Source organism: Myodes glareolus, chromosome 9 (assembly GCF_982192425.1).
Source record: "Myodes glareolus chromosome 9, mMyoGla1.1, whole genome shotgun sequence".
In the NCBI taxonomy this organism is placed as follows: Eukaryota; Metazoa; Chordata; class Mammalia; order Rodentia; family Cricetidae; genus Myodes; species Myodes glareolus.
In genome coordinates this window covers 6,311,062-6,335,382 of record NC_142034.1, presented here as the reverse complement: position 1 = coordinate 6,335,382, position 24,321 = coordinate 6,311,062, and the positions used below count along the sequence as shown (strand labels likewise).

At 56.4% G+C, this 24,321-nt stretch overlaps 2 protein-coding genes across 2 annotated transcripts; one reads left to right on the top strand and one right to left on the bottom strand.

The window, feature by feature from the left end:
* Window positions 1–121: 121 nt before the first annotated feature.
* Cdk3 (cyclin dependent kinase 3) lies at window positions 122–4,777 on the top strand. Its single transcript, XM_048451958.3, has 7 exons — window positions 122–724; window positions 996–1,073; window positions 1,146–1,266; window positions 1,365–1,535; window positions 1,626–1,727; window positions 2,833–3,036; window positions 4,600–4,777. Exons 1-7 carry the CDS (start codon window positions 549–551, stop codon window positions 4,720–4,722), a joined length of 975 nt encoding a protein of 324 aa, XP_048307915.1. The 5' UTR covers window positions 122–548; the 3' UTR covers window positions 4,723–4,777.
* A 644-nt stretch (window positions 4,778–5,421) lies between these two features.
* Evpl (envoplakin) lies at window positions 5,422–22,692 on the bottom strand. Its single transcript, XM_087909755.1, has 22 exons — window positions 22,488–22,692; window positions 19,966–20,065; window positions 19,418–19,572; window positions 19,207–19,333; window positions 18,402–18,527; window positions 18,204–18,242; window positions 17,913–18,074; window positions 17,723–17,830; window positions 17,539–17,634; window positions 15,863–15,988; window positions 15,340–15,486; window positions 14,914–15,068; window positions 14,705–14,802; window positions 14,372–14,544; window positions 12,833–13,011; window positions 12,616–12,754; window positions 12,316–12,509; window positions 11,865–12,015; window positions 10,095–10,178; window positions 9,897–10,007; window positions 9,702–9,794; window positions 5,422–9,064 (listed from the first exon to the last, which is right to left on the bottom strand). Exons 1-22 carry the CDS (start codon window positions 22,583–22,585, stop codon window positions 5,630–5,632), a joined length of 6,096 nt encoding a protein of 2,031 aa, XP_087765881.1. The 5' UTR covers window positions 22,586–22,692; the 3' UTR covers window positions 5,422–5,629.
* Window positions 22,693–24,321: the final 1,629 nt, after the last annotated feature.

Below are 24,321 nucleotides of genomic sequence, written 5' to 3'. Positions count from 1 at the left end.
AGCTTGCCTGACAGAGAAGCTGCAGCCTGCTGAGGGCTTCTGGTGACTTCTGGGCAAGGGGGCTGAGGGGAGGATGCTAGGGGGCTAAAGGCAGGATTGGGGGGGCAGGGACAGAGTTGGGGGGCCCAGAATGCAAAGGGGTCACCCTTGCTGAGGTTCTGACCTAAGAATTGGCAAACTGGCCAAGCTAAGGTCCTGGGTCTTGATGTGTGACTCAGAGCAGGACTGTAGCTTCAGAAGCCTTGGCCAACTCCTAACCTCTGCCTCAGACTGCCACCCTCCCTTGTACAGCCTTTCTGGGTAGATACTTGTGGCTCCGAAGCACTGGTTTGCCTAGACTGAGACATAGACTGAGGCAGAAGTTTGGGCTCTCCTGCACTCCGTAGCCAGGCAAAGGAGAAGCGGGCGCTGGGCTGAGCTGGGCTGGCCAAGAAGCAGCCTTTAGCCTTGAACCATCTTCCTGAGCAAGATGGTGGCAGGCAGTGCCCGGGGAGAGGGGGTCAGGGCTGGGCACGGTGTGATGTGCAGACTGGAGTCTGGAAGTGGGGATGCTTCATATGGAATTTAAATGTCCAGATGCGGTCTGTTTCCTGGTCAACTCTACAGACATGGATGCGTTCCGGAAGATCGAAAAGATCGGAGAGGGCACCTACGGGGTGGTCTATAAGGCCAAGAACAAGGAGACAGGGCAGATTGTGGCCCTCAAGAAGATCAGGCTGGATGTGTGAGTGTCGGGGTTCACCCCAATGCCCCATCTGTCTCCCAGGGAAATACCAAAACCTGTCCTCACCTCATGGGCTTGCATCCAACCTCAGTGGTAGCTAAGAAGGTGCAGCCCTTGCCTTTGTTCTGGGTCCAGCCCTGTGGAGCTTGGTGGACATAAAGTGTGCAAAAGTGGGGAATTTTATATGTAATCACACACACACACACACACACACACACACACACACATCCTGACCAGAAGCAACCCATTGGTCTTCCATCCTTTCCAACAGGGAGACTGAGGGGATTCCCAGCACTGCCATCAGAGAGATCTCCTTGCTCAAAGAATTGAGGCACCCCAATATCGTCAAGTAAGCTGGGAAAGGAAGTGGGGGGGTTGGAATCCTGACTGCGGTGTCCTGAGTCTGACCCCTCCCTGCCAGACTGCTGGATGTGGTCCATAGAGAGAAGAAACTCTACCTGGTGTTCGAGTTCCTCACTCAGGACCTGAAGAAGCACATGGAATCCGCCCCCACCCCGGAGCTCCCCCTGAACGTCGTCAAGGTGCCCAGGGGAAAGCAAGAGGGTAAGGCCCCCCCCCCCGCCCCCCCCCCCCCGGCCACCTGCTATTTAAGAGCTCTTTCTCCTGGTCATCCCCACAGAGCTACCTCTCCCAGCTGCTGCAGGGGCTGAATTTCTGTCACTGCCATCGGGTCATCCACCGAGACCTGAAGCCTCAGAACCTGCTCATCAATGAGTTTGGAGCCATCAAGCTGGCTGACTTCGGACTGGCTCGAGCCTTCGGGGTTCCCATGCGTACCTACACCCACGAGGTAGTGTCGGCCAGGGAGCGGGAGGGACAGCCAAAGGATGTCCCTAGTGGATTCGGCCACCATGAGCGATGCTGCTTCTTGCCTGCACAGGTGGTGACACTGTGGTACCGCGCCCCGGAGATCCTCTTGGGCAGCAAGTTTTATTCAACAGCTGTGGACCTCTGGAGCATTGGTTGTATCTTCGCAGAAATGGTAGGAAGGGAACAAGCTGGGCTGGGGCAAATCTCAGTGGTAAAGTAATGGTCTAAATGGGAGAGGCCCTGAGTTCAATTCCCGAGATGGCAGCTTTGAGCCAGTGGCTGGGGAGATGGCCTAATAGTGCGTGTGCTATTATGTAGTGATAGTACTTGCCGCCCGGCCTGACAACAGCTGGAGTTTGATCCCTAAAACCCTTGGGATGGGAGAACTGATGTTGTCTTCTGACTGCCACACATACACTGTGCTTCTCTCTCTCTCTCTCTCTCTCACACACACACACACACACACACACACACACACACATACACACAATCAATAAATGTAACACAAAAAATGTTAAACAAAAAAATTTGAGCTGGGCATGGTAGCACATGCCTGTCGTTCAAAGACAGAATTTATATATATATATATATATATATATATATATATATATATATATATAAATTTTTTTCTGAAACTCGCTGGCCTCGAACTCACAGAGCTCCTCCTGCCTCTGCCTCCCAAGGGCTGGGATTAAAGGCGTGCGCTGCCGCTGCCCGGCTAAAACAGCAAGACTTTCTTGAGTTCAAGGCCAGCTTAAAACACAAGGGCTAAGAGCCCTTTCTTAGCATTAAAAAACAAAACAAAAAAAACTAAAAACAAAAGCAGGAGGGAGGGGAAAGGGGGTGCACCGAGGCAGGAAGATTTCTGTGGTTTGAACTACACAGAACAGGGTAGCCAGGATCGCACTGTGGCTAGTATGTCTATTAGAGATGGGTTGAGGGGTGTCCGTGGCTGACTGGGGGAAGCAAGGCTTGCTCCAGGAAAGATCAGAATTTTAACATAGCCCTGGGAAAGATATCGTTGTTGTTGTTGTCTGTTTGGAGACAAGACTTCACTGTGTAGCTTTGGCTGGCCCGGAACTCACTCTGTAGACCAGGCTGACCTCAGACTCATAGAGACCCACCTGCCTGTTGCCTCCAGAGTGCTGGCATTAGAGGCGTGCGCCACCACACCCAGCTTGGGGAAAATATCCCTTCCTGTGTCTTTCCCCTTAGCCGGCGTGGGAGCCTGTATCACAAGTGTCGCACAGAACACTCCCTCTCCTCTCCTGCTCCAGGTGACTGGCAAACCTCTGTTTCCTGGTGACTCGGAGATCGACCAGCTCTTTCAGATCTTCCGTATCCTGGGAACCCCCAGTGAAGCCACATGGCCAGGAGTCTCCCAGCTGCCTGATTATCAGAGCAGCTTCCCCGAGTGGACCAGGAAGGCGCTGGAGGAGATCGTGCCTAGTCTGGGACCAGAAGGCAAGGACCTGCTCCTGGTAGGTACAGTGGGCAGGGACAGCACCTCAGCAGCTCCGCAGCCTCTCTCTCAGTCACCCTTTACATAACTGAGACTGGGCTGGGCTGGGCTCTTCTGACCTTTGTACACCCTCGGCTTGTCCCTGTTTGTATTCGGTTAGGAGTTTCTCTCTTGATATCCCGTGTTTGTCTCCCCTTTGGAAATGTCTCTGAAGTAATTAGCTTTGCTTTTGTGTCATGGCTGCAATCTCTTCTTCCTAGTTATCCCGTGTCTGACTCTCTCTCGTGGGCTTCCTGCCCCATCTAGATGGAGCACTTCCATAGGCAGAGACCACACCTCCTCCTGCCTCAGTGTCTCCCCCCCATACCGTTCTCAGAGGTCGGTCTTCACAGGGGCTTGGCTGTGCAGAACAGGCTGCTCCCTACCTTCTGGACTCCTGCCACTGTATTGACCTTTCAGCTGCCTGCAGGGTCTCAGATAAAAGCTGCACCAGTTTGCCCACAAAGCCTGCCATCCCCATTTCTGTCTTCACCCTGGTGTCGGGCCAGGGAAGGAAGGGCAGGGTCTCTGTCAAGACCATGGTCAGCTTACCAGAGGTCTGTGTGTGTTGTCTACCAACGTAGTACCATCAGAATGGCATGCACTTCCTGCTAAGGCCCCTTGTCCTTCATATGCTCTTCCATGGCATCCTGCCTGGGTGATGTACCTGAGGCTAGAGAGCCGGACAGGCCTGACTGACCCCTGGTTGTGTTAGCTCCTCCTTCTCCTTGCTCATGGTCTGACCTGTACCTCCCTGCCCCCCAAAGCGTGCATTCTTTGGACAGGTTCAGGGACTGCTGTCTTAGCATGAAACATACCTGCCCTTAGTCAGAGAAGCAGGTAGAACCTGGAGGGGGCCTGGATGAATCATAGGCCTGCAACCACAACTAATGGTTTAACCTCAGTTGTGGGAGCATCCAGAGCTGTCTTAAAAGCTGGGACACGTGGGCTTAGAAGACGATTCAGCTGGCAAAGTGCTTGCCTTGCAAATGTGAGGACCTGATTTAGGATCTCCAGAACCCACACAAAGCCAGGGGGCAGGGTTGGAGGGACGGCTCAGTGGGCAAAGCTCTTGAGACACAATTGTAGCATCTAAGACGTCATCTAAACAGGAATCTATAAGCCCAGGGCTCCCGGGGGAGGATGAGGACCTGAGACGGGAGAATTCCTAGCATTCACAGGCCAGCTAGCCTGGCATATGTGTGTAGGCAAACAACAGAGAGATGTGTCTTGGGGCCGGAGTGATGGCTGTTCTCGCAGAGTTCAGTTCCCAGCAGCTACACCAAGTGGCTGATAGTCAATGTAACTCTAGTTCCAGGGGACCCGATGCCTTAGGCCCCCATGGGTGCCGCACCCATGTGCACATACACACATTCACAGACATACACAGAGAGACACACAGGCACCCAGGAGGCACTGGCTTCACACGGTTCTGGGTTTAGGCAACCTCTCAGGGACTTGGCCTTTCCACTAGGACCTGTGAAGGGAGTTCCTCTCCCTACCCTGGTTGCACCAGGTTCAATCTCTTGTCTTTCCTCCTCAGCAACTCCTGCAGTATGACCCCAGCCGGCGGATCACAGCCAAGACCGCCCTGGCCCATCCCTACTTCTCTACCGAACACTCCTTAGCACCCCGCCATTGCATGGTGGAGCATTTCTACCACTGAGAACATGTATGTGGGCCCCACCTATTTCCAATAAAGCATATTTGCAGAGAGCATACACCTGTGAGAAATTTTATGTCTGTCATCAGAAGGCTGGGTTGGGTTCATCCTGCTCGGACATTGGCTACTTCCTGTGTTGTTTGTTGGATTTAATGGTGCACTTTCAAAAGTCATGCAGGTGTTCCGTACGTGGAGTGGGGTGGGATGGGGGTAGCATTGGACAGCTGGTGGGTGTCAGGTTAGTCCCCAGCCTGCCTGCTGGGAAGCCAGGCCCGAGGACAGCGCGCCCTCTGCTGGTCTTGATTTTGTTTTCAAGTGTGGGAAGAGTTGAGTCCACGTCAGAGGACTCAAGACGGAGGAATAGTTGGGGCACCTGGATATGTTCTAAGTAGTTGTCTGTGGATGTCCTTCTGTGTGACAAGTGGGAAAAAAAATGTAACTTGTCTCTGCATTGTCTGGTGTCATTCTGTTTGCCAACAAAGGGGAGGTTGACAGAGGGCTGGAGACAGTTCTGATAGGAGTTGAGGGAACAGGGGCCTTCCATGGTCTCTCTTCATGACCACCTGTTTCTAAGGCAGGTGAGCTGGACCCATCTGCCCCACCTAACACATACTTTGGGGAAAAATTCCCAAGCAGGTTGCTCCTGGGTTCAAATCCTAAACAGACTGATCCCGCATACCCAAATGAGAGCAAGACACGGCACCAAGATAATTCATTTATTAGAAGCGGTGTGGGTGGGGGGAGGAACAATGAAAATCCCCGAGTTTGGAGACAGAGCCCAATACCATAAATGTTTGAGTAGTAAGAGGTGGATGGATGGTGGGGGGGACCCACTGCCTGGGATTACACTGCTCCAGGCCAAGGGGGGGTGCACGCATCCTCCCCTCCCCTCCCCCCTGCACGACCCTCATTAACGCACGCAGGAGCGTGGCAGGGTGGGGGAGGCTGCCCGGTAGCAGCGATAGCCTTCCAGCACGGCCGGGAGTAGCAGCAGGCCACTTAGAGGGTCTTTGCGGCAACGACCCATGGCCTCCTTGTAGCTCAGCCGCTCCTTGGTGATGGGGTCTGTCAAATCCTTCTCGTAGACCGATTCATCCTGCAGGAGCTGGCCCAGGTCTTCACTGATCATCCCGCAGAGCACAGCCTGAGGGACGGGGATGCGTCCCGTCCTCTTGGGGTCAATGAGGCCCCCAGTCAGGTGCTGCGCCAGCAGGTGGGGAAGCACACTTTCTTGGGGCATCCAGCCCTTCTGGATGGCCTTGCCTACCGACAGCCTCTTCTTGGTGACTGGGTCCTCAATGCCAGTGAAGGCCTTCTGGGCGTTGAGCAGCCGTTGGGTGGAGGTGTTCTCGATGAGTCCCCGCTCCACCGCCTTGTGCACAGAGTATCGCTCTCGACTGAGAAGGTCCACAATGCCCCCTGTGGCTGCCTGGGCCTCCAACAGCTTCTGCCCAGTGATGGGGTCCAGCATGTTCTTGGCCACGGCCGCCTTGATGCTGCACTTGCTCTCCGTGGTCGTGTCGTAAACCCCGGCGATGGGGAAGCAGTCGTCAGTGAGCCCGAGAGAGAGGCCCGAGGAGAAGAGCCCAGTACTCTGGGGGCCCGGGGAGCAGAGTGAGGACTTGGAGATGATGGAGCCAATGGAGAGTGAGGAACAGGGCTTGGTCTCCCCCGCCACCAGCAGGGCAAACTCGGAGATGGGGAGGCGGCCGTCCTTGTACCTGTGGTATTCCTCTTTAGAAATGCGACGGCAGCGGAGGGCAGCCTCAATGGAGTATTGCTTCCCGCTCTTGCGGTCCAAGAGCACAGACTCCTCCCCACAGGGGCTGGAGGTGGTCACTTCCTCCCAGTCGCACTCGAGCTCCTGCAGCTGGAGGTACTGGCCTCTGTCGATGATGCCCCTCTTATAGGCCTCGTACGGAGACATGTCATTCCCGGTCTCGGGTTCCAAGATGCAGATCTTGGTTGAAAGGTTGGTCTCCCGGGTCTGGGTTTCCTGGTTGAGTTCCTCCCGGCTCACCTTGGTGTGCAGGTCCCGTAGGGTCCTCTCCTTCTCATAGATCTTGTCCTTTTCATGAAGAATGGCGGCCTCGAGCTGCGAGAGGGCCTGGCCACGCTGGGCCGCCTTCTGGCGCTCGTTCTCCGTCTTCTGGCTTAGCAGCCTCCCCTCCTCCTGCAGTTCCCGGGCCTTCTGCTGCTTCTGCCGCTCCAGGTCTCGCAGTTCTTGCTGCAGTCGCCCACAGTCCTGGCTCGCCTGGTCCCGGGCCTTCTGGAGATCAGCTTCCTCCCGGGACCAGGACCTCCTCAGAGCCTCAGCCCGGTCAATCCTCTCCTGCAAGCTCCGCACCTCCTCCTCCCGGGCCCGGTGGGCGGCGCGCTCCCGATTGAGGGTCTCCCACACTCGGGCCCTTTCCCCCTCCAGCACAGGATCCTTCTCCACCCTGATCACCTCCTTGTAGATGGTCTTCTCCTGGGATTTGGTTTTCTGGAGGACGTCAACCTGGACCTGCAGGCTCTTGCACTCCCGGTGGAGCTCCATCACCCGGCTCTTCTCTTGGTCCAGCTCCCGCCTCAGGGCTTCCGTAGACCTCTCCAGATCTGGATCCTTCTCTAACTTGACCACTTCCTCCATGATGATCTTCTCCTGCAGGGCGGGAGGCCGCTTCTCCAGCTCCTGGATCTTCAGGGTCAGCTGCCGCAGCTCCTTCTCAGCAGCCAGCTTCTTGCTGCGGTCCTCCTGGAAGCTGAGCAGGGCCTCCTTCTCCTCCACAGCGGCGCTCAGCTGCCGCACCTCCAGCTCCAGCTGCCGCCGCCGCCCCACTTCCTCATCCAAGCTCCGGCTCAGCCGGCTGTGCTCCTCGTGCAACTTGGGGTCCTTCTGGGTGACCACCACCTCCTGCACTACAATCTGCTCCTCCGGCCGCCTCCGCTCCAGCAGCAGGTACTTGTTCTGTAGCTCATAGAGCACGTCCTCGGCGGCGCGCCTCTTCTGGACCGCCTCCCGCACCTCCTGCCGGAGCCTCTCGGCCTCTTTCTCCAGCACGGGATCCTTCTCGTGCCGCACGACTTCTTTGCTCACCATCTTGGTCTCCACCTTGGACCGTTCCCGCTTCCACTCGTCCCGTTCTCCCTGCAGCCGGATCAGCTGTTCCTGGCAGCGCCCATGGGTGTTAACCAGCTCATTGAGCTGAGCCTTGAGGCGGTCAATCTCACGGAGCACTTCTGGGTTCTTCTCGTGCCTCACCACCTCCTGGGTCACCTCCTTGTATTCCACCACGGGCTTCTGAGCGCGCAGGGCCTCCAGCTCCGGCAGCAGCTTCTCCACTTCCCTTTCCACGCCGCTCCTCTTGCTGCCTGTCTCCTGCAGCTGGGCCCGGAGGCGGGCGATCTCCCGCTCCGTCTCAGGGTGCACCTGGAAGATCTCGTTGACGCGCTCCTGCAGTTGCACCTTAGGCTTCTGCTTCTCCACCACCCTGTACTTGTCCTGCAGGTCTTGCAGTTCCCTGGCCAACGTGACATTCTTGTTCTTCTCCTCCTCCAGGAGGCTTCTCAGCCTGGAAGCTTCCTTGAGAAGGCCAGGGTCCTGCTCCACCCTCTTGACCTCCTTCACGATGACCTTGGGCTCCACCGAGCTGATCACCAGTTCCAGGTCTTTGATGCGAGCCTGTATCTTGGCAACCGCCTCCCTCGCCCCCTTCCTCCGGGCCGCATTCTCCTCAACCTGTAGCCGCAGAGTCTGGACCGCCTTGACCATCTCCAGATCCTTCTCCACTTTGACCACCTCCTTCACCACCACCTTCTCCTTCACGTTCGTCTCCTTCTGCTCCAGGGCCAGCAGTTCATCCTTCAGTTCTTCCAGCCGGGCCGTCAGGGCGCTGTTCTCCCCACGCAGCTGTTGCATCTCACCGTGCAGCTGGGTGGCCTGGCTGTCCAGGCCAGGGTCCCTCTCGATTTGGGTGACCTCTTTGGTCAGCAGGTGAGGCTGCATGGTCCTCCTCTTGCCCTCCAAGTGGACGACCTTTTGGGCCACCACCTCCAGCTCCGCCTGCAGGCGGGCCCGCCTCTGGCCCTCCTCCTCCACCTGGGATGACATTCTAGCCACATCGCTCTCCAACTGGGGGTCCCGGTAGAATTCTACCACCTCCTTCTCTTCCAGCCTCGCCACAGGCTGCTGGGTCCTCAGCTGCAGCAGCTGCTGCCTCTGCTGCTCCAGCTCACGCTGCGCCTCAGCCACCCGCTTCCGCTCTTCTTCTAGCTGGGACTTCAGGGCCTCTGACTCTGCCCCTGCTGGGCTGCCGGACCCCTGCCTTGCTCTGTGTGTCACTTGGATGCCCTCACTAAGCTCCTGCAGTGGGGGGGGGGAGAGCGCTGAAGTGAGTAAAGACTGGAGCCCCATTTTTCTGTACCCCACCTCTGAGGTCAGAGACCCTCCCTGCTTTCTGAAACTAGATCCCGGGCCATGGAGCTGAAGACATGGAATGCTGAAGACACGGGATTTTGAGCTCAGTTGGATGGTATTAGGGTACAAGGCAGGGTCCAGGTCATTTGCAGCAGAGAGTGCCCATGGGACCCTCCCAAGCCTCCCTGGCTCTCAGGCCCATCCTTCTCCAGTAGATGCTGAAATGTGGCTCGGGAAGGTAAAAGGTGGTCAGCCACGGGAACCATAGAGAGCTCCTGGCTTCTGCTCTATCAGCAACGGAGACCCCAGATGGCCTGTCACCAGTGTGACTAGGCCCTAAGGCTGATGGCTCTCTGAGGCTAGAGGCCAGGTCCCCATCAGAGGATTGCCTATGGCTAAGCAATGACTAGAGGCCATCTCCAGGGCCTGCCTGGAACAGGGACAGGCCTGTATGAACTTCTAGAGAAATCTTCATGTCCAAACCCTCCAGGGACTAGAGGCTGCAGGAGAGAAAGGATGACATCCAGACCAACACCAGGCCAGATGGGCTGCCGTGGGCACAGGGTGGGCATTGTCTCTTTACCTTCTCCAGCATCTTCTTAGCAAACTCCAGCTGGTACAGCTGCTGCTGCTGGGCCGCCGTGACCTCCGTGTAAGCCTTGGCGAGGTTCTTCTCCTGGAGGTGGCGAAGTGGGGGAGAAGACGGGAGTCAGCTCTGGCCTGAGGAACTGCGGAGTTAATAATGCCAGCTGCTAGGCCCTGCCAGGACCCGCCTCACCTGAGCCTGAATGCTCTCCTGCAGGGAAATCACTCGGACTTTCTTAGGCGCTGACACTGCCAGGGTGGGCTCCAAGGAGCAGCGGTAGGTATCTGCTTGCAGCTCGTAGTCCTGAACAGGGAAAAGAGTCACTGTCAGAGATCGAAGAGGGAAAGAGGCTGGGGGACAAGGCGGGGAAGTCAAAGTCAAAGTGTTCACCTGGAGAGCTTCCTGCAGGTCCTGGGAGAGGCGGGACACTGTGGCCCGGTCCTGCTCACGCCCCACTACTTCCTGCATCAGCCTCTGCCAGGGAGGAAGCAAGAGTCACAGGGGTCGGAAAAGGCTCCTCTCCACCAACCGGCATCTCCAGGGTTACAAGCAGCCAACATACACAGAGGCAAAGGGGACCCAGAGGTGCTTGGCTTCTCTGACACTGTTCTCTGGGAACTTGTCTGATGGCTCTAGGAATTCTGTCTTGGCCCAGAGGTTCTCACATTGTAGCTTTAGTGGCATTAGTGCCAGAGGTCGCCGGCCCCAGCTGCGCAGTGAGAGACTCTGCGGTCCTGAAGAACACTCTGAACAAGCTTTCAGGTGACGCCAATGGTACCGGTCAGGGGACCAGTCTCTGGGAACCACTGGTCATCCCATCCATCATTCTGAACCCTGGCTATGCCCTTTGATTTACCTAGACTCTTAAAAACAAAACGAAAAACAGCTGGGTGATGGTGGCACACATCTTTAATCCCAGCACTCTGGAGGCAGAGGCAGGTGGATCTCTGTGACTTCGAGGCCAGCCTGGTCTACAGAGCGGGTTCCAGGACAGGTTCCAAAGTTACACAGAGAAACCCTACAAAACGGCCAGGCGGTGGTGGCACACACCTTTAATCCCAGTACTTGAGAAGCAGAAGCAGGCAGATCTCTGAGTTTGAGGCCAGCCTGGTCTACAAAGCGAGTTCCAGGACAGCCAGGGTACACATAAAAACCTTGACTTGAAAAAAAACAAAACCAGGGGCTGGAGAGATGGCTCAGAGGTTAAGAACACTGACTGTTTTTCCAAAGGTTCTGAGTTCAATTCCCAGCAACCACATGATGGCTCACAACCATCTGTAATGAGATCTGGTGCCCTCTTCTGGCCTGCAGGAACACATGCAAGTAGAAAGCTGTATACATAATTAATAAATAAATCTTTAAAAAAAAGAAAAAAAAACAAATAAAAACAAAACAAAAGTCTCAATGCTCTAAGAATTCAAACTTCATTTTTTTTTTCTAGTAAGGGTACGGGGCCCCCTATGGCCCCAGACTTCTGCCCTGGCACCCCTGAGGCCTCCCTGTCTCCATCCACACCCCTTTTATCCATTGTCCATTTGGAGCAATAGACCACTTTTAAACAATCTGAGGGTGACCTCTTCTCCCGGAGCTCTCAATGCTGTAACGTCATGTCCAGATTCCTTCCCGTGCTGAGAAGGACCTGTGTGGTCTGTCCCTGCCTCACAGCCACACCTCCTTTCTCTGGACCACACTCCTCTGGGACATTTCTCCTCTACCCGCCTGCCAGGCTTGTTCCTCTACCTTTTCCCCTGGTCCCTCAGTCCCATAAATTTCCACCAGAGGGCGCTCGCACCAAACCGGCGTCTGGTCTCGGAAAGCGCTTATCAGGCGCTGGCATGGGATGGACAGATTCCGCGACAGGAGGATTGCCTGCAGGAGGGGGTCTGTACCCTGCACTCCTGGCTCCTCACCTACAGCCTTGACAAGGATCGGGACGGGCACACAACAACGGCTGGGATCCCACCAGAGGAAAGTGCTGTTCCAAGCCCCCAAACCTCCTGGCCTCAACTGTGAGGCCTCTCGCTTTGGAACCTTGGCCTCCTGCATACACATAGCTGTCCCTGAAGGGAGGTGACGGGAAAGAACAGGTAGCTAGAGCCCCCCCCCCCCAACTCTAGATCAGGCTCTGACTCAGATCATCGCGTAGCCCCGGCCCCTCACCTTCTGTGCTTGCAGCTTGTAGGCGATCTGGCTGGGCCCGTCGCTGGGCTGCACCTGGTTGTGGGGCAGCTGCTCCAGCCAGGAGTTCAGGTTGTCCCTGACATTTGTGAACTGCTGGTAGATGAGCCTGGCATCTTGTAGGGTCTTCTCCCTGCCAGAGGACAAGGTCCCATACGGGAGTGAGAGCTGACCTCCAGGGAAGGGTGGGGAGTACACAGAGGAGGTTGATAGTGTCTCCATCCTGAGACGGAGGAGCAGAAGGCCCAAGCGACCGGCCAGGTAGGTCCTCTGTATCTCAGAGACACATTGGACAGTGCTTGCCTGGAACAGGTATGGGCCAGGAGTCAGTACGGTTTATCGCCCCTTTGTGGAGGAAGGAAACAGCCTCAGAGAGGTTGTCACTAGCCCAGCGGCAGCCAGCGGTGCCTGAGCCCTCTTCCAGTTCGCTCACCTCGAATCCAGCTGGTCCCCCACGGCGTGGTAGCGGTCAGTGAGGGCGCGCACCTGGCGCTGCTGGTGCGGCAGGTCTTGGCAGAACTCTTGGAAATTGTTCTGCAGCGCACCACAGGCGTGCTCGGCGGCTTTCAGCTGGCGGTGCAGCCCCAGCACGCAGGCCTGTTGCTGGAGGAGCTCTTTCCGCTGGTGCTGGGGGAATAAAGGGCCAGAAGGGAGCACACTGCTCCAGGCTCCACGGGATAGCCAGACCGCTCCACACCTGCCCCTCCCACCAGGACTCTGCCGCTGAGCCTACCTGCAGCTCACCAACCCTCTCCTGCAGTGCCCCGGAGCCTTCAGGGATGGGGCCCTCCTGGGCCAGGGTGGCCTCAAAGCCCCGGATGACCCTGTCTGCCTCCTGGATCTGCTGCTCCAGGCCTAGAGCAGCTTTGGCTCTGTGGTGAGGAAGTGACAGTCACTAGCTCAGTCATAACGGCCAACTCCCTCCAGATGCCCCTCTCCCGAGCACTCACTTCTCCCCGTAGAGGCGGCACAGGCTCTGCACGTCATTATACTTATTCTTGACATTGTTGAGGACCACAGGCAGCTGCAGGGCAGCAGGGCCCACAGGCTTAGTAGACAGAAAGGCCTCACACGCCTGCTGGGCTGCCTCCTTCTCAGTTCCCAGGCTCTGAAGATGCTGTGCTGTGCCCTGGGTCAGGGGTGGAGTGGGCAGAGAACGCAGGTCAGAGATCTCTAGGTCACCTGACCCTATGCGCATGAAGGCATCGTAAAAGTTGGAGGCCAGGCCTGGCTATTCTAGTCCCCAAGGGGACAGTCCTAAGGCCAGGCACCCTTTCTCACCTCCCATCTCTTCATCTGCAGGATGAGGGCTTGGGCAATGGCATGAGGCCCTGTTTATCAGGCGCTTAGCAACCGTGGCCTGTGGTTGGTACCGTCACTCTGTCACTCTACTGCTCGCCGGCTTCAGGCTGGGCAGGCAGAGCCCTGGCTCAGCCCACTTGGGGCTGCTGCCTGCCGATCTCATATCACAGCTAATTCACCCATCCCATAAGGCAAATGTGTGAACTGGGCTTTTAGTGGTCTTGCCAACACCTCTGATATGGCAACTGACATCAAAACCAAAGGACCACCGGATGCGGTGTCTTAGGGCTGTAATCCCAGCCTTCAGGAGGCTGACATCAAAACCAAAGGACCACCGGATGCGGTGTCTTAGGGCTGTAATCCCAGCCCTCAGGAGGCTGAGGTGGGAGGGCCAAGAGCTTGAGGCCAGTTTGGGCCACAGCAGAAGACTCTGTCTCAAAACAAGCAAACAAACAAAAAAACCCTACAGACCTATTTTGGTGTGGCAGGATCAGTCATCAGCCTCGGACATCCTGTACACACGTCCTCCCTTTCACGACTGTCCCATCTGTGAGACCCTCCAATGAGTACCCAGCCCCCACCCCCAATGCAAGAGCATCTTTGTGCAGCACCTGACTTCATAGCCTCTGCCCTCCTCCCCTGCGGTCTGAGCTGCTGCCTCCCCTCCATCCAAGCTGTGCAGCAGATAGACCAGAACAGGTTATACAACAATGTAAATGAACATGGTTCACATTTTTAAAAGTCAAACACTAAATGGCATGCTGTATTTGAACAGAAACCGGTTTGGAAGGCTGACTGGAATGCTTGGGCTTCTACCCAGGGCACTGGGTTCATGTGTCAGAAAAAGTGGTCATCCCCTACAGCATCTCCCCATCCATCCAGGGGATGCATTGCTGAGAAATCTCCCCCTACAGGATATTCCAGACTTCCTTGGTGGACCCACAATCCTCGCTAGAGAAATGTTGGTGTGTGGGGGTCTCCACTCTGGCCAGGCATGGTTCACCCTCAGGATACCTGAAGGATCTGAGGACCACCCCAGACATGAGAAAAACAAAGCTCAGAAAAGCGATGTGTCCAAGGTAACAGAGCCTGTCGTGGAAGAACCAGGATGGGAATCCTGTTTTCTGAGTCTACAGCCTCAGCACGGGACCCTTTCTTTTCCCAGGCTCTGGGTGCTGCTCACGAACCTCATGGCCGTGGATGCGGTCCTCCAGGTCCGTCAGTGGGGTAGACCGGTTCAGCGGCGTCCGAACCCAGGTCAGCACCTGCTTCTCTATCCTTTCCAGGTCCCCGTCCAGCTGGGTCATCTGTGTCAGGAGTTTCTGAGCCTGTGGGTCAGTTGGAGCTGAGCCTGCTGGGGCTGGGGGCAGAAGTGCCAGTGAGGGTTCAGCCTAAAATGGGCTCTCCCTGGATGTCCGCAGCGTATGGAGGACCTGGAGGGTGGACTGGGCCTAGAGATGGCGTACCGCCTACCCGCCATGGCCCTCCCATCAGCCCCCTCCCTGGCCATCCTCTGGTACCCTGCTGGCCAGGCGGTAAGGGTTCTACCACAGCGTTCTTAAGGCGGCTCTTCACCGTAGACAGTCTCTGCTTCAGGGTCTGCAGCTCCGTGGCCAGCCTGGAATGAGGAGGTGAGAGAAGCGTGTCTCTCTACCTGTCCAGTTCTAGCTCCCACCACCTCAGGGGAAACATGGGCCTTGGTGCCTGTGGGCATCTTGGGGTGAGCCACCTGGAGGCCTTGGTTACAGCGTCAGGGTCTGGTGCTGGGATCCAGAGGCAGGCAGCGGGGGCGCTCTTGGTCTCTCCTCCAGGGCCCTGAACCACCCACGTGTACGGGTCAGCATTGTCCTTGAGTGTGTATTGCTCTCCCCGAAGCAGCTGCACCTGAGGGAGAGGAGAGGGGCTCGTGTGGGATCAAGGATAGTTAGGAGCTGGAGAGCTGGCTAGGGTCAGGATGGGTAGGTGCTGGGGACAGGCATGGGTGGGGTCAGCAGCTGGAAAGGGAGCTGGAGGAGGGGTGGGAGGGGTTGGGGTAAGGACAAGGACAGATCAGAGGTGGGACAGACTAAAGAGGGGTGGGGCTGGGTCAGGGAAGGGGCGAGAAGAGGGAGAGGCAGAGGCTGGGGTGGATAAGGAGGGCAGGTAGAGCTCACACCTCTCCCGAGTCCCAGTCACAGATGCTGTCCACGCGCAGGGGCTGCTGGGGTGGGGTCCTGCGCTGCGGCAGTGGGGCCACCTTCCGACTCTGCTGCTGCAGCTCCCCAACGGCCCTCTCTGTCACAGCCAGCTGCTTCTCCTCTGCCTGTTGGGGACCCAGGGAGCAGGAGCTCAGGTCAGGCTGCAATGGAAGCCACCTGCCCCCTTTCCATCTCCCAAGAGGGGTGTGGCCTCCATCAGGGGAGAAGTCTCAATCAGACTGGCTGTGGATGGATGAGGATAAAGATGCTGGCTAGTCCCACACAGGCCTCCGGAGGGGAAGCTACGGGGTCCTCAGAGCTTCCCCCAGGCTTCTCTGGTCACATTACAGATGGGATACTCAAGTGCAGAAAGGTCATGGCTTCTGCTGGAGCAGCCCTTCTCCTGGGGACCTTGGGGCTGAACTGGGGACCTCTTTTCTGGAGTCAGCTCCATGCCCAGGAGCAGGATGCAGACAGCGGGGCCGGGTGGGGACATCTCACCTCCAGCTGTAGCAGGAGCTCTGTGGCAGAGCCAGAGGAGTCCCCAGCGACAAGGCCGTACTTGGTGTCCAGGTTGGAGTTGAGCTTTGCCAGGGTCTGGTTGACAGAGTCCGCCTCTTCCTGGAACTAAGGTCGCCCAGATAGTCAAGGGCAGAGCCAGGGAAAACCTGCTGCCCAGGGATCCTGCAAAGTAGCTGGAGCACTGACCAGGCTGAACTCACTCAAGTCAGGCTAATCCCGGGCCAGCTATGCTCAAACCAGCTTAAAACAAAAACAGGTTAAATCTCAACCAGCTAAACAAAGACCAGCTACAGCTACCCAGGCACTGGGACCTTTTTAAAAGGGAGTATCCACAAACGGGGCGTTTTTGGTTCAATGAAAATAGCTTTTAGTGTGTCATAAGACAATCTCCTATTTCTTTGTACACAGGGCTCTGGTGCATGCTGTCTTCTACTACTGAGCTGCACCCCTGGCGATTTATCTTCTTCTTCCTCTTCCTCATCTTCCTCTTCTTTTTTCTTGAGATAGAGCCTCAGTAAGTAGCCCAGGCTAGCCTCAGTTAGTAGCACAGGCTAACCTCAGGGTTGGCACCCCTGCTTTCTGCTCCCTGAGTGCCCTTTCTGTCACCGTCATCACACTAGACCCCGCCTGCTATCTTATTATTATTAATTTTGGGTTTTTTTTTCTGAAATAGGGTTTCTTTGTGTAGCCTTGGCTATCCTAGAACTAGTTGTATAGACCAGGTTGGTTTCAAACTCTCAGAGATCCACCTGCCTCTGCCTCCCAAGTGCTGAGATTAAAGGTGTGCGCCACCACCACCCAGCTACTGGTAATTTTTTGAGACAGGATCTTACTATGTAGTCTTGGTAGCCTTGAACTTGCTAGGTAGACCAGGCTGTCCTGGAACTGATAGAGATCCTCTTGCTTCTGACTTTCCCAAGCATCTGCTCTCATCTGCACATATTCAGACTCAGACACACATGTGACAAGTAGTTTTAAAAAAAAAAAAGGTTGGCGAGATGGCTCAGTTGAGAGCACTGACTGCTCATCCAAAGGACCTGGGTTCAATTCCCAGCACCCACGTGGTAGCTCACAACTGTCTGAAATCCAGTTCCAGTATATCCAACACCCTTATACAGATATACATGCAGGCAAAACACCAATGCAAATGAAATAAAAATAAATAAATATATAGAATAAAAGAAAAATGAGCCAGGTGGTGGTGGTGCATGCTTTTAATCCCAGCACTTGGGAGGCAGAGGCAGGCGGATCTCCGTGAGTTTGAGGTCAGCCTGGTTTACAGGGCAGGCACCAATGAGCGGGCGATATAGCTCGGTTTAGGGTGTGTAGAGAGGCCCTGGGTTCAATCCCTAGCACCATATTAACTAGGCGTAACGTCACATGCCTTACAGCTAGCCAGCACTTAAGAGGATCAGAAGTCCATGGTCATCCCCAGCCATAGAGTGAATCTGAAGTCAACCTGGGTTTCATAAGATACTGTCTCAAAAACAGTTCTTTTAAGAATTAGAAAATAAACTCGCGAGGTATAAAGGATGTAGTCTTGATATCATTCCCTTACGGGGTTGCAGGCTCAACGCCACGGTTCTGTCTTTGCAGTGGGTCCTGTATTCTGTGCTGCCCTAAGCCACCACCCTGGTCCTCAGCCACAAGCTCACCCTGCGGTAATCCTCCACATGCTGCAGCTGGCTCTCCTGGCAGATGCAAAGGTTCAGGAAATTCTGCCACTCCATCTTGAGAGCCTCCTGGTGGACCTGGAGCACAGCAGGGTGAGCGCTGGGGTCTCGCCACACCCACCAGCCCGCCATCCCGTTTGGGGGCTCACGGGCGGGACCTCCACACCTGAATGGGTCCAATGGCTGGGTGGCCAAGTTCCACCATGCGTTCTGCGTCATCCTCCAGCTGGTTTATATTCTGCTCCTGGGCCAGCAGTTCGTGCTCCTTGAAGTGCTAGAGACGATTGAAGTGGGGACAGCCGTTAGCAATAAGATAGCCCGAGACACCCCCACTGCCTGGGCCTGTCCCCACGGACCTCATACTCTCTCCTCACACCAGTGGGGTCAGGCATGAGGTCACTCCAATCCTGCTGCAGGATGCGGCCTTGCTGCTCCGCCAGGGCACTCAGCTGCCGAGTGCAGCCCTGCAGGTGTGTGTACAGGCTGCCCAGACTCTGTCGGCGCCATGAGGCCGCCTTCTGCGCTCAGGAGAGAAGGAGGTGGCAGAGGTGATATCGGTGTCCTCGGCCATAGCGACCCCAGGAAGGGTCCAGGCAAAGAAGCCCCACCAACCACAGCACCCAGGCCCAGCCCATCTCCCAGCTCACCAGCAGGTCACGGTATTGGTTCCTTATGTTGGTTGCATCCTGCCTCAGCCAAGGAGAGAAACAGGGCCAGTGAGAAGCAGGGTGTAGGGTGATGCCCCCTCCCCGCCTGCATCAGAACCGCTTCCACCACCATCTCTCCCTTGAAGGCCAGCAGATCTCGCCTGGCTGTGATACCAGGCCGGACTGGAATGCACTCACAGGTCCCACCAGGGTCCGCAGCTGCTGCCCGTAAGCCTCGATCTCCCTCTGTAGGATGTTGTGCTCGGCCACCTGCTGTTCCAGCTCGGCCATCCCGGGCCCATACTGGCCCTCACAGACCAGTTTCTGCGGAAGAGCCCAGTCCTCAGTCCTACCAGGAAGGCCTGGCTTCCTACGGCTCGGAGAACAATTCCCCACCCTATCCCCACAGCCGCTGGTACCCTCCCCACAGCAGGAGAACCAGGGTCAACCATAGAAGCGAAGAATGGACAGGCCAGGTGAGCAGCCTGGATGAACGGCAGTTCTTCCCCACAGCACGGGCATGCCATGCTCATGTGGCCACCAGTTCTCAGAACTCAGGTCCCATACTGTGCTTCTGTGTTACCTGTATCCCAAAACCTCAGCAAGAGCTGCCTGGATGTGTCCAGCTGGACCCAGGACCTGCCCTTCCCCACGGTCCCTGGCTGTCATCACAATGCATCAAATGAAATCGCTTAGCGTCCCATGGCTTGGTGTGTCCACTGCCCATCCTACCCGACTCCTCCAGGCAAGAGCCTTGTGCCTTCTTCCTGGGAGGTCTTCGCGCTTCATTGTGACCCAGCCAAGTCCTCCCACCTCTCAGTGGCTTCTGCAGGAAGCCTTGCCTGGCTATGCTGTCTGCTCTGCTGGCTCCCCTCCTAGATTCCCAAGCTAGCCCCAGGTTCAAATTCAAAGCCCCAGGAAACACATTCTGTCTTGCTCTTCTGACGGCATTGGGTGTGGGTTTGAGATCCTTGAGAATGCATTGATACACGGGCGCCCCAACCTGTTTCTGCTCCAACACACGCGCCCAGTCGACCCTGGGCCCCACATCCGGTGGCAACACCATCTTCTCATACAGGGCGCGGTACTCTGCACACTCCTGGGTCACCCGTTCGTGCAGCTGCTTGATGCTGCAAGGGGTAGCCACGGGGTCAGAGCTGGGCTGGGTTCTCCGGGGACCCCCACGCTTCCATTGTGAGGCCCGGCTTACTCACTCCTTCTCAATCTCCTCAGCCTGAGGGTGCTTGAGCCGCCGAGCCTTGTCTACATCCAAGAAAAGATCTTTGAGTAGCACCTCGGCCTCCTTCAGGTTGCGGCCAGTCTCCTGCTGGTGCTCCAAAGCCTGGTTCTGCTCACCATTCTGCCGGTCCTGGTGTGAGACACAGAGCCACGTGCAGGGCCCAAAGCCTCACATCCATGTTTTTTGTTGACCTGCCCCTGCTGGACTGAACCCCGCCCCCACTTCGGCCCTGGGACCCTGGGTGTACCAGTCCACCTTGGAGACCACCAAGCAGAGGGCTAGGGCATCCATGTGGCCGGTGGCAAGGACACCTAGGTCAGATAGCAAGGGGTCCCTTTATTTTATTCCAAAAGTAGCAAGTATGACATGGAAAGTCGAGCCTTCCCTGTGACTGGAGTGGGCTGCAGACAGTTGAGGGCTAGGTAGGTTGTCTGTCCCTCTTCCCAGGCTTTCTGGGGACCCCCCAGGCATTGACTCTGGGACCCTGTGCCTCCCCCCCAGTCCCTGGTGCAGGGTCCTTACTTGTTGCAGTCTTTTCTGAGTCTCCAAAATGTCCCTCTCCACCTGGTCAGCGTTGGCTTGCATGCGGGAGATGAGCAGAGCCAGCTCCTGGGTCGCAGCCCTGGAGGGTGACCAGGGAGAGAGGAGAGCATTATGGGAAGAGTCCATCGTCTGAGCTCTGGTGCTCAGCCCTAGACAGGGGTGGGGGTGCTGTCCCCTGTCCCCTGCAGAGGGTTTGGAAAGCGACAGTCCAGGGCCATGTGCTGCTACAATGCATGAATACATACCTCAATCACTCCAAACCCTGCCCAACCACCTGCCTCCTTCCTGGGGTGGGTGGGGAAGTGGACCAGGGAGAAAGTCAATTACCTAAGATAGCCTGGTTGGCTTCAGGAGGCACAGCTAAGCTAAGCGAAGGCAGGGAAGTAGTGGCATGTCCCCACCCCAACTTCCCACCATTTGAGCCTCGTCTGCCCCCACCATTCTCCTTGCCCAAGGGACTTCAGCAGTATGGAGACTTTAGGGACTCCCTGGAGGAACCAGTGTTGGGACAGAGAGAGGCCACGAGATGGCTGGGGTGCCCGGATATCCTTCAGGGACTGGAGAGCCTGGCCTATGACCTGTTTTGCTCTTTAGCACAGCATCCGGGAGCCTGTTGTTGGACCCTCACAGTCCCCCTCCCCTGCCGCCTCAGCTAGCTTCTTCCCTAGGCCTCCACCAGCTCTGCAGGGTTCCTGCTGTGAGCTCTGCTAGGGCCTCTTGTGCATGGCACCCTGCAGGAGTCACAGTCCAGGGAACCCAGAAGTGTTAGCTGAGCTGCACCTGGACCCTCACAGGGCAGTGCCCGTGAAGACACAGCCATCTGAGAAGTCTGTGGCCAAGAAGGCCTGGGTTTCCTGCTCCTTGCCAGTACGCGGTACATAGCCATGGAAGGCTTGGTCCTCCTGCCTCTGCCTCCTGAGGGGCTGAATTCACAGGGATATGCTTCCACACCTGGTTTTACTTATTACTGTTATTTATATTATTAGTAGTATTGTTTTTCTTCTTATTATTATCTTTAAAAACACAAACAACAACAAGATCCCAAAAGAACCAAGTCTTATTCTGTAGCCCAGGCTGGCCTGGAACTCACCATGCCCAGCCCCAAACACAGAGTTCTCATTGGCATTTGAAGAATTAAGCCATGAGAAGCACCCAGTTCAGACCCTCACAATTAGACCCAGGACATATTGTTTTATTTTTATGTGTATGGATGTTTTGCCTCTGTACACCATGGGCAGGCCTGGGGCCAATGGAGACCAGACAAGGATGCTCTGGACCTGAAGCTACAGCTGTTTATGAATGTGGAAGCCGGAACACAAACCCAGGTTGAGACAGGATCTTACTGTCTAGCCCAAGCTGTCCTGGAATTCACTATGTAGATCAGGTTAGCCTCCAACTCACAGATCCTCTTGTCTCTGCCTCCTGAGTGCTGGGATTGAAGGTATGCACCACTACCACCATCACCACCCGGCTGACCTGTACTGATATGAGCACCTTGAAGGTAGGGACACCACTATTTCTCTTGCAGGGTATCCCCAGAGCCTAGGGCAGTCCTGGCACGCCACAGATCCTCAATAAAGAAGAGCTAAATGAGTAGGCACCTCTGAGGGGAACAAGGAGCCTTCAGGAGGGTGTGTGAATAGAGCTACAGAAGTCTGGAAGGCAAGGCCAGGAGGCTTCCGGAACCCCAGGGAGCGCCCAGCCTCAGGTTGGGTCCCCCAAGAGAATGCTTGCACCGGGAACCATGCACTCCACCCTGGGCTGGGCTCAGTGCCTCGTGGGGACGGGTCAGTCTAGTGAGAGTCTTTACCGCTGTCTTTCCTGTCCACCCAGATGCCCAGCCTCTGGGTTGGCATCCTGATCCCTATCGAGGTAATGGGTACCCAGACTTCAGCCTTTCATCTTATCTTGACACCTCTGCACCCCAACACCTGACTCCAGGCAGGCTGCCACCTCCTCCTACAGAGGGCTTGAGGCCAGTGAGCGGGAAGAACATGGCCAAGTCTTTTTGCGGAGAGCTGGTGATGGGAGCGTGGTGGCAACTCCTCTCACCCCCATGAAAAAGGTCTCCTGACTCTTCACAGACAAAACCCAGGGCTGCAACCGGGGGAAAAGTGTGTTGGGTGGGGGATGTAGCCCAGCCCAGAAACCTTTCTCTTGAGTTTCTTGGTCCTGCCCACCCTGGGCCCACGCTCCAGGACTGATCCAATCCAGAGGACAATCAGAGTTGAGTGGCAAACAGGGAGCCAGACTCTGAAGTTCCCAGTCACCTTGTCCAGCACCTCTGCAAGGCCACCCTCCACCTATGACCCCCCCCCGTACCCCCAACCAGCAGGAGAACGTGGGCGGCAAGAGGCTATCCATCGATTGCTCAGCCTGGCTGGAAGCAGGAGCCCTTGGCCACAGGACACCAAATGCCAGAACTGGGCTCCCAGGTAGCTGGGATACCGGGGCCCTGCACCACCCTGATCCCAGCACCGCTACCCAGGGCCCCCGCTCACCGATTGTGCTTGTTGGGGGAGCCCTTAGGGGACCCCTTGGCTGGGGAGCCTTTGGGGGACCCCTTCCCCTGGGAGCCTTTGCTCAGCCCCTTGAACATGGTGGTGAAGCAGGTACTGGCTCAGGCTGGGCTCTCCTGGCAGGAGGGCGGGAAGGCGACGCGCGTCCTCGCTGGCTACTAGTCGGGCTCTGGAGAGGTGGGGCGGCGGTCGGGGATGGCAGTTTCTGGGAGGCCCCTCCCTGCAGGTGTGGTGTCTCGGCCAGGCCCGGCCCGCGCATGCCCCAGCGCCCGCCCGCTCGCCCGCCCCGACGTGCGCGGCCAGCTCCGGCACAACCAGTCTGGGAGGAGAGGGCACAGCCCAGGGGCGGGGCGCCAGCTCGACTCCCACGGAGGTTTGGACTTGTTAGACCCACACGCCCAGCTAAAGAGCAGCGGTCACACCCAGGTGGGGAAGTGGCCAGAGCAAGGCTAAACAGACCGACCTAAGTACATAGGAAGGCAATGGCTCAGCGGGTCCTAGAATTGGGCTTAGCCAACACCTGGGGCCCCTTGCACAGAGGTCCACTATCAGCCAGGCCCCCACCCATAGCTCGGGAGAGGTGGGGCCACCGGGGCCTTGCTCTGTCTCCCACAAGGAAGCTGGGAGATAGTCACACCAGGCACCTTTTTTTTTTTTCTCTTTTAAATTTGAGACAGGCTCTTGCTGTGTAGCCCAAGCTGGCAATCAACCTTCCTGCCTCAGTCTCGGCGCTGTGATTACAGATGTGAGCCGCCATCACTGCTCACACTTGACGTTTTAAAAATGTAGGTGCTACCCAGCTGGTTCCCCATGGGCCCCCACAGCTCCATGCATGGTTAGGACCCTCAGAAGATTCTAATGCTAGCCTCAGAGAGGCCAGGCTACCCACTGTACATCTTCCCTGGTCACTACCCGAATTAGTCAGCCCTACAGCTAAGCCTCGCAGAGGTCACCAAAAAGTTCATGGTACCCTGGTTGTTCCTCTGTCCGGTTTCCTGGTAGAAAAGCCACTGAGTGACCCTTGTGGTTTCTGCCGAGTCAGGCTGAGTGTCGGGTTATCGGGTTATCGCACTGATTTAGTGGCTTTTCCTCACATCAAGGGCAATTTCTAGCAGGGCCTCAGGGCGACAGAAGAGGCCCAATTATCTATTGGCTACATCTCACTGAGAAGCCACTGAATTTGGCCACCGAACTAGAGAGGAAGATTCAGTTTTTGTTCCTGATGAGATTGACAGTAGGTAGCAATGGGTGCACGTGTGCGTGTGTGATGTGTGTGTGTGAAGAAGGCCAGAGGAGGCCCTGCCAGAGCAAACAACCACAGGAAACACGGTGGCCCACAACGTCCTCTGCTCTAGGTACAAGACATGATTAGGGAGATGGCACCAGGGATACGAGCCACCCAGCCTCTGTCCCAGCCCTCCCCTACTTTAATCCCGTGATAGCTTCCTGCTAAACACTAATGTCCCGCCTGCAATCAGCTTGTCTGTCACAGGGGACCATTTAAGTGACTGCATGGCCCAGAGGTCTGCACTAACTATCACCTTTCTCTCGGACCTGTGTCCACACAGCTGTCTTCGCCCTTGAGACAGGGCCCAGGAGGTAGTGGCTGTGGGAGGTGGGGTGGGGTGGGGTGGTAGACGGTGCCCAGGCCAGCTGGTCTGTGCCCCAGAGCTCCACTCCTCTGCGGAAGCCCTCCAGGCAACAGATGAGCACTGTAGGCCGTGTGTGCCCAAGGCTCAGGGGCTAATTGACTCATTGCAAGAAAAAACAAGAGTGACTCCGTGGTATGACTGTAGGAACAAATTAGATGGCTCCC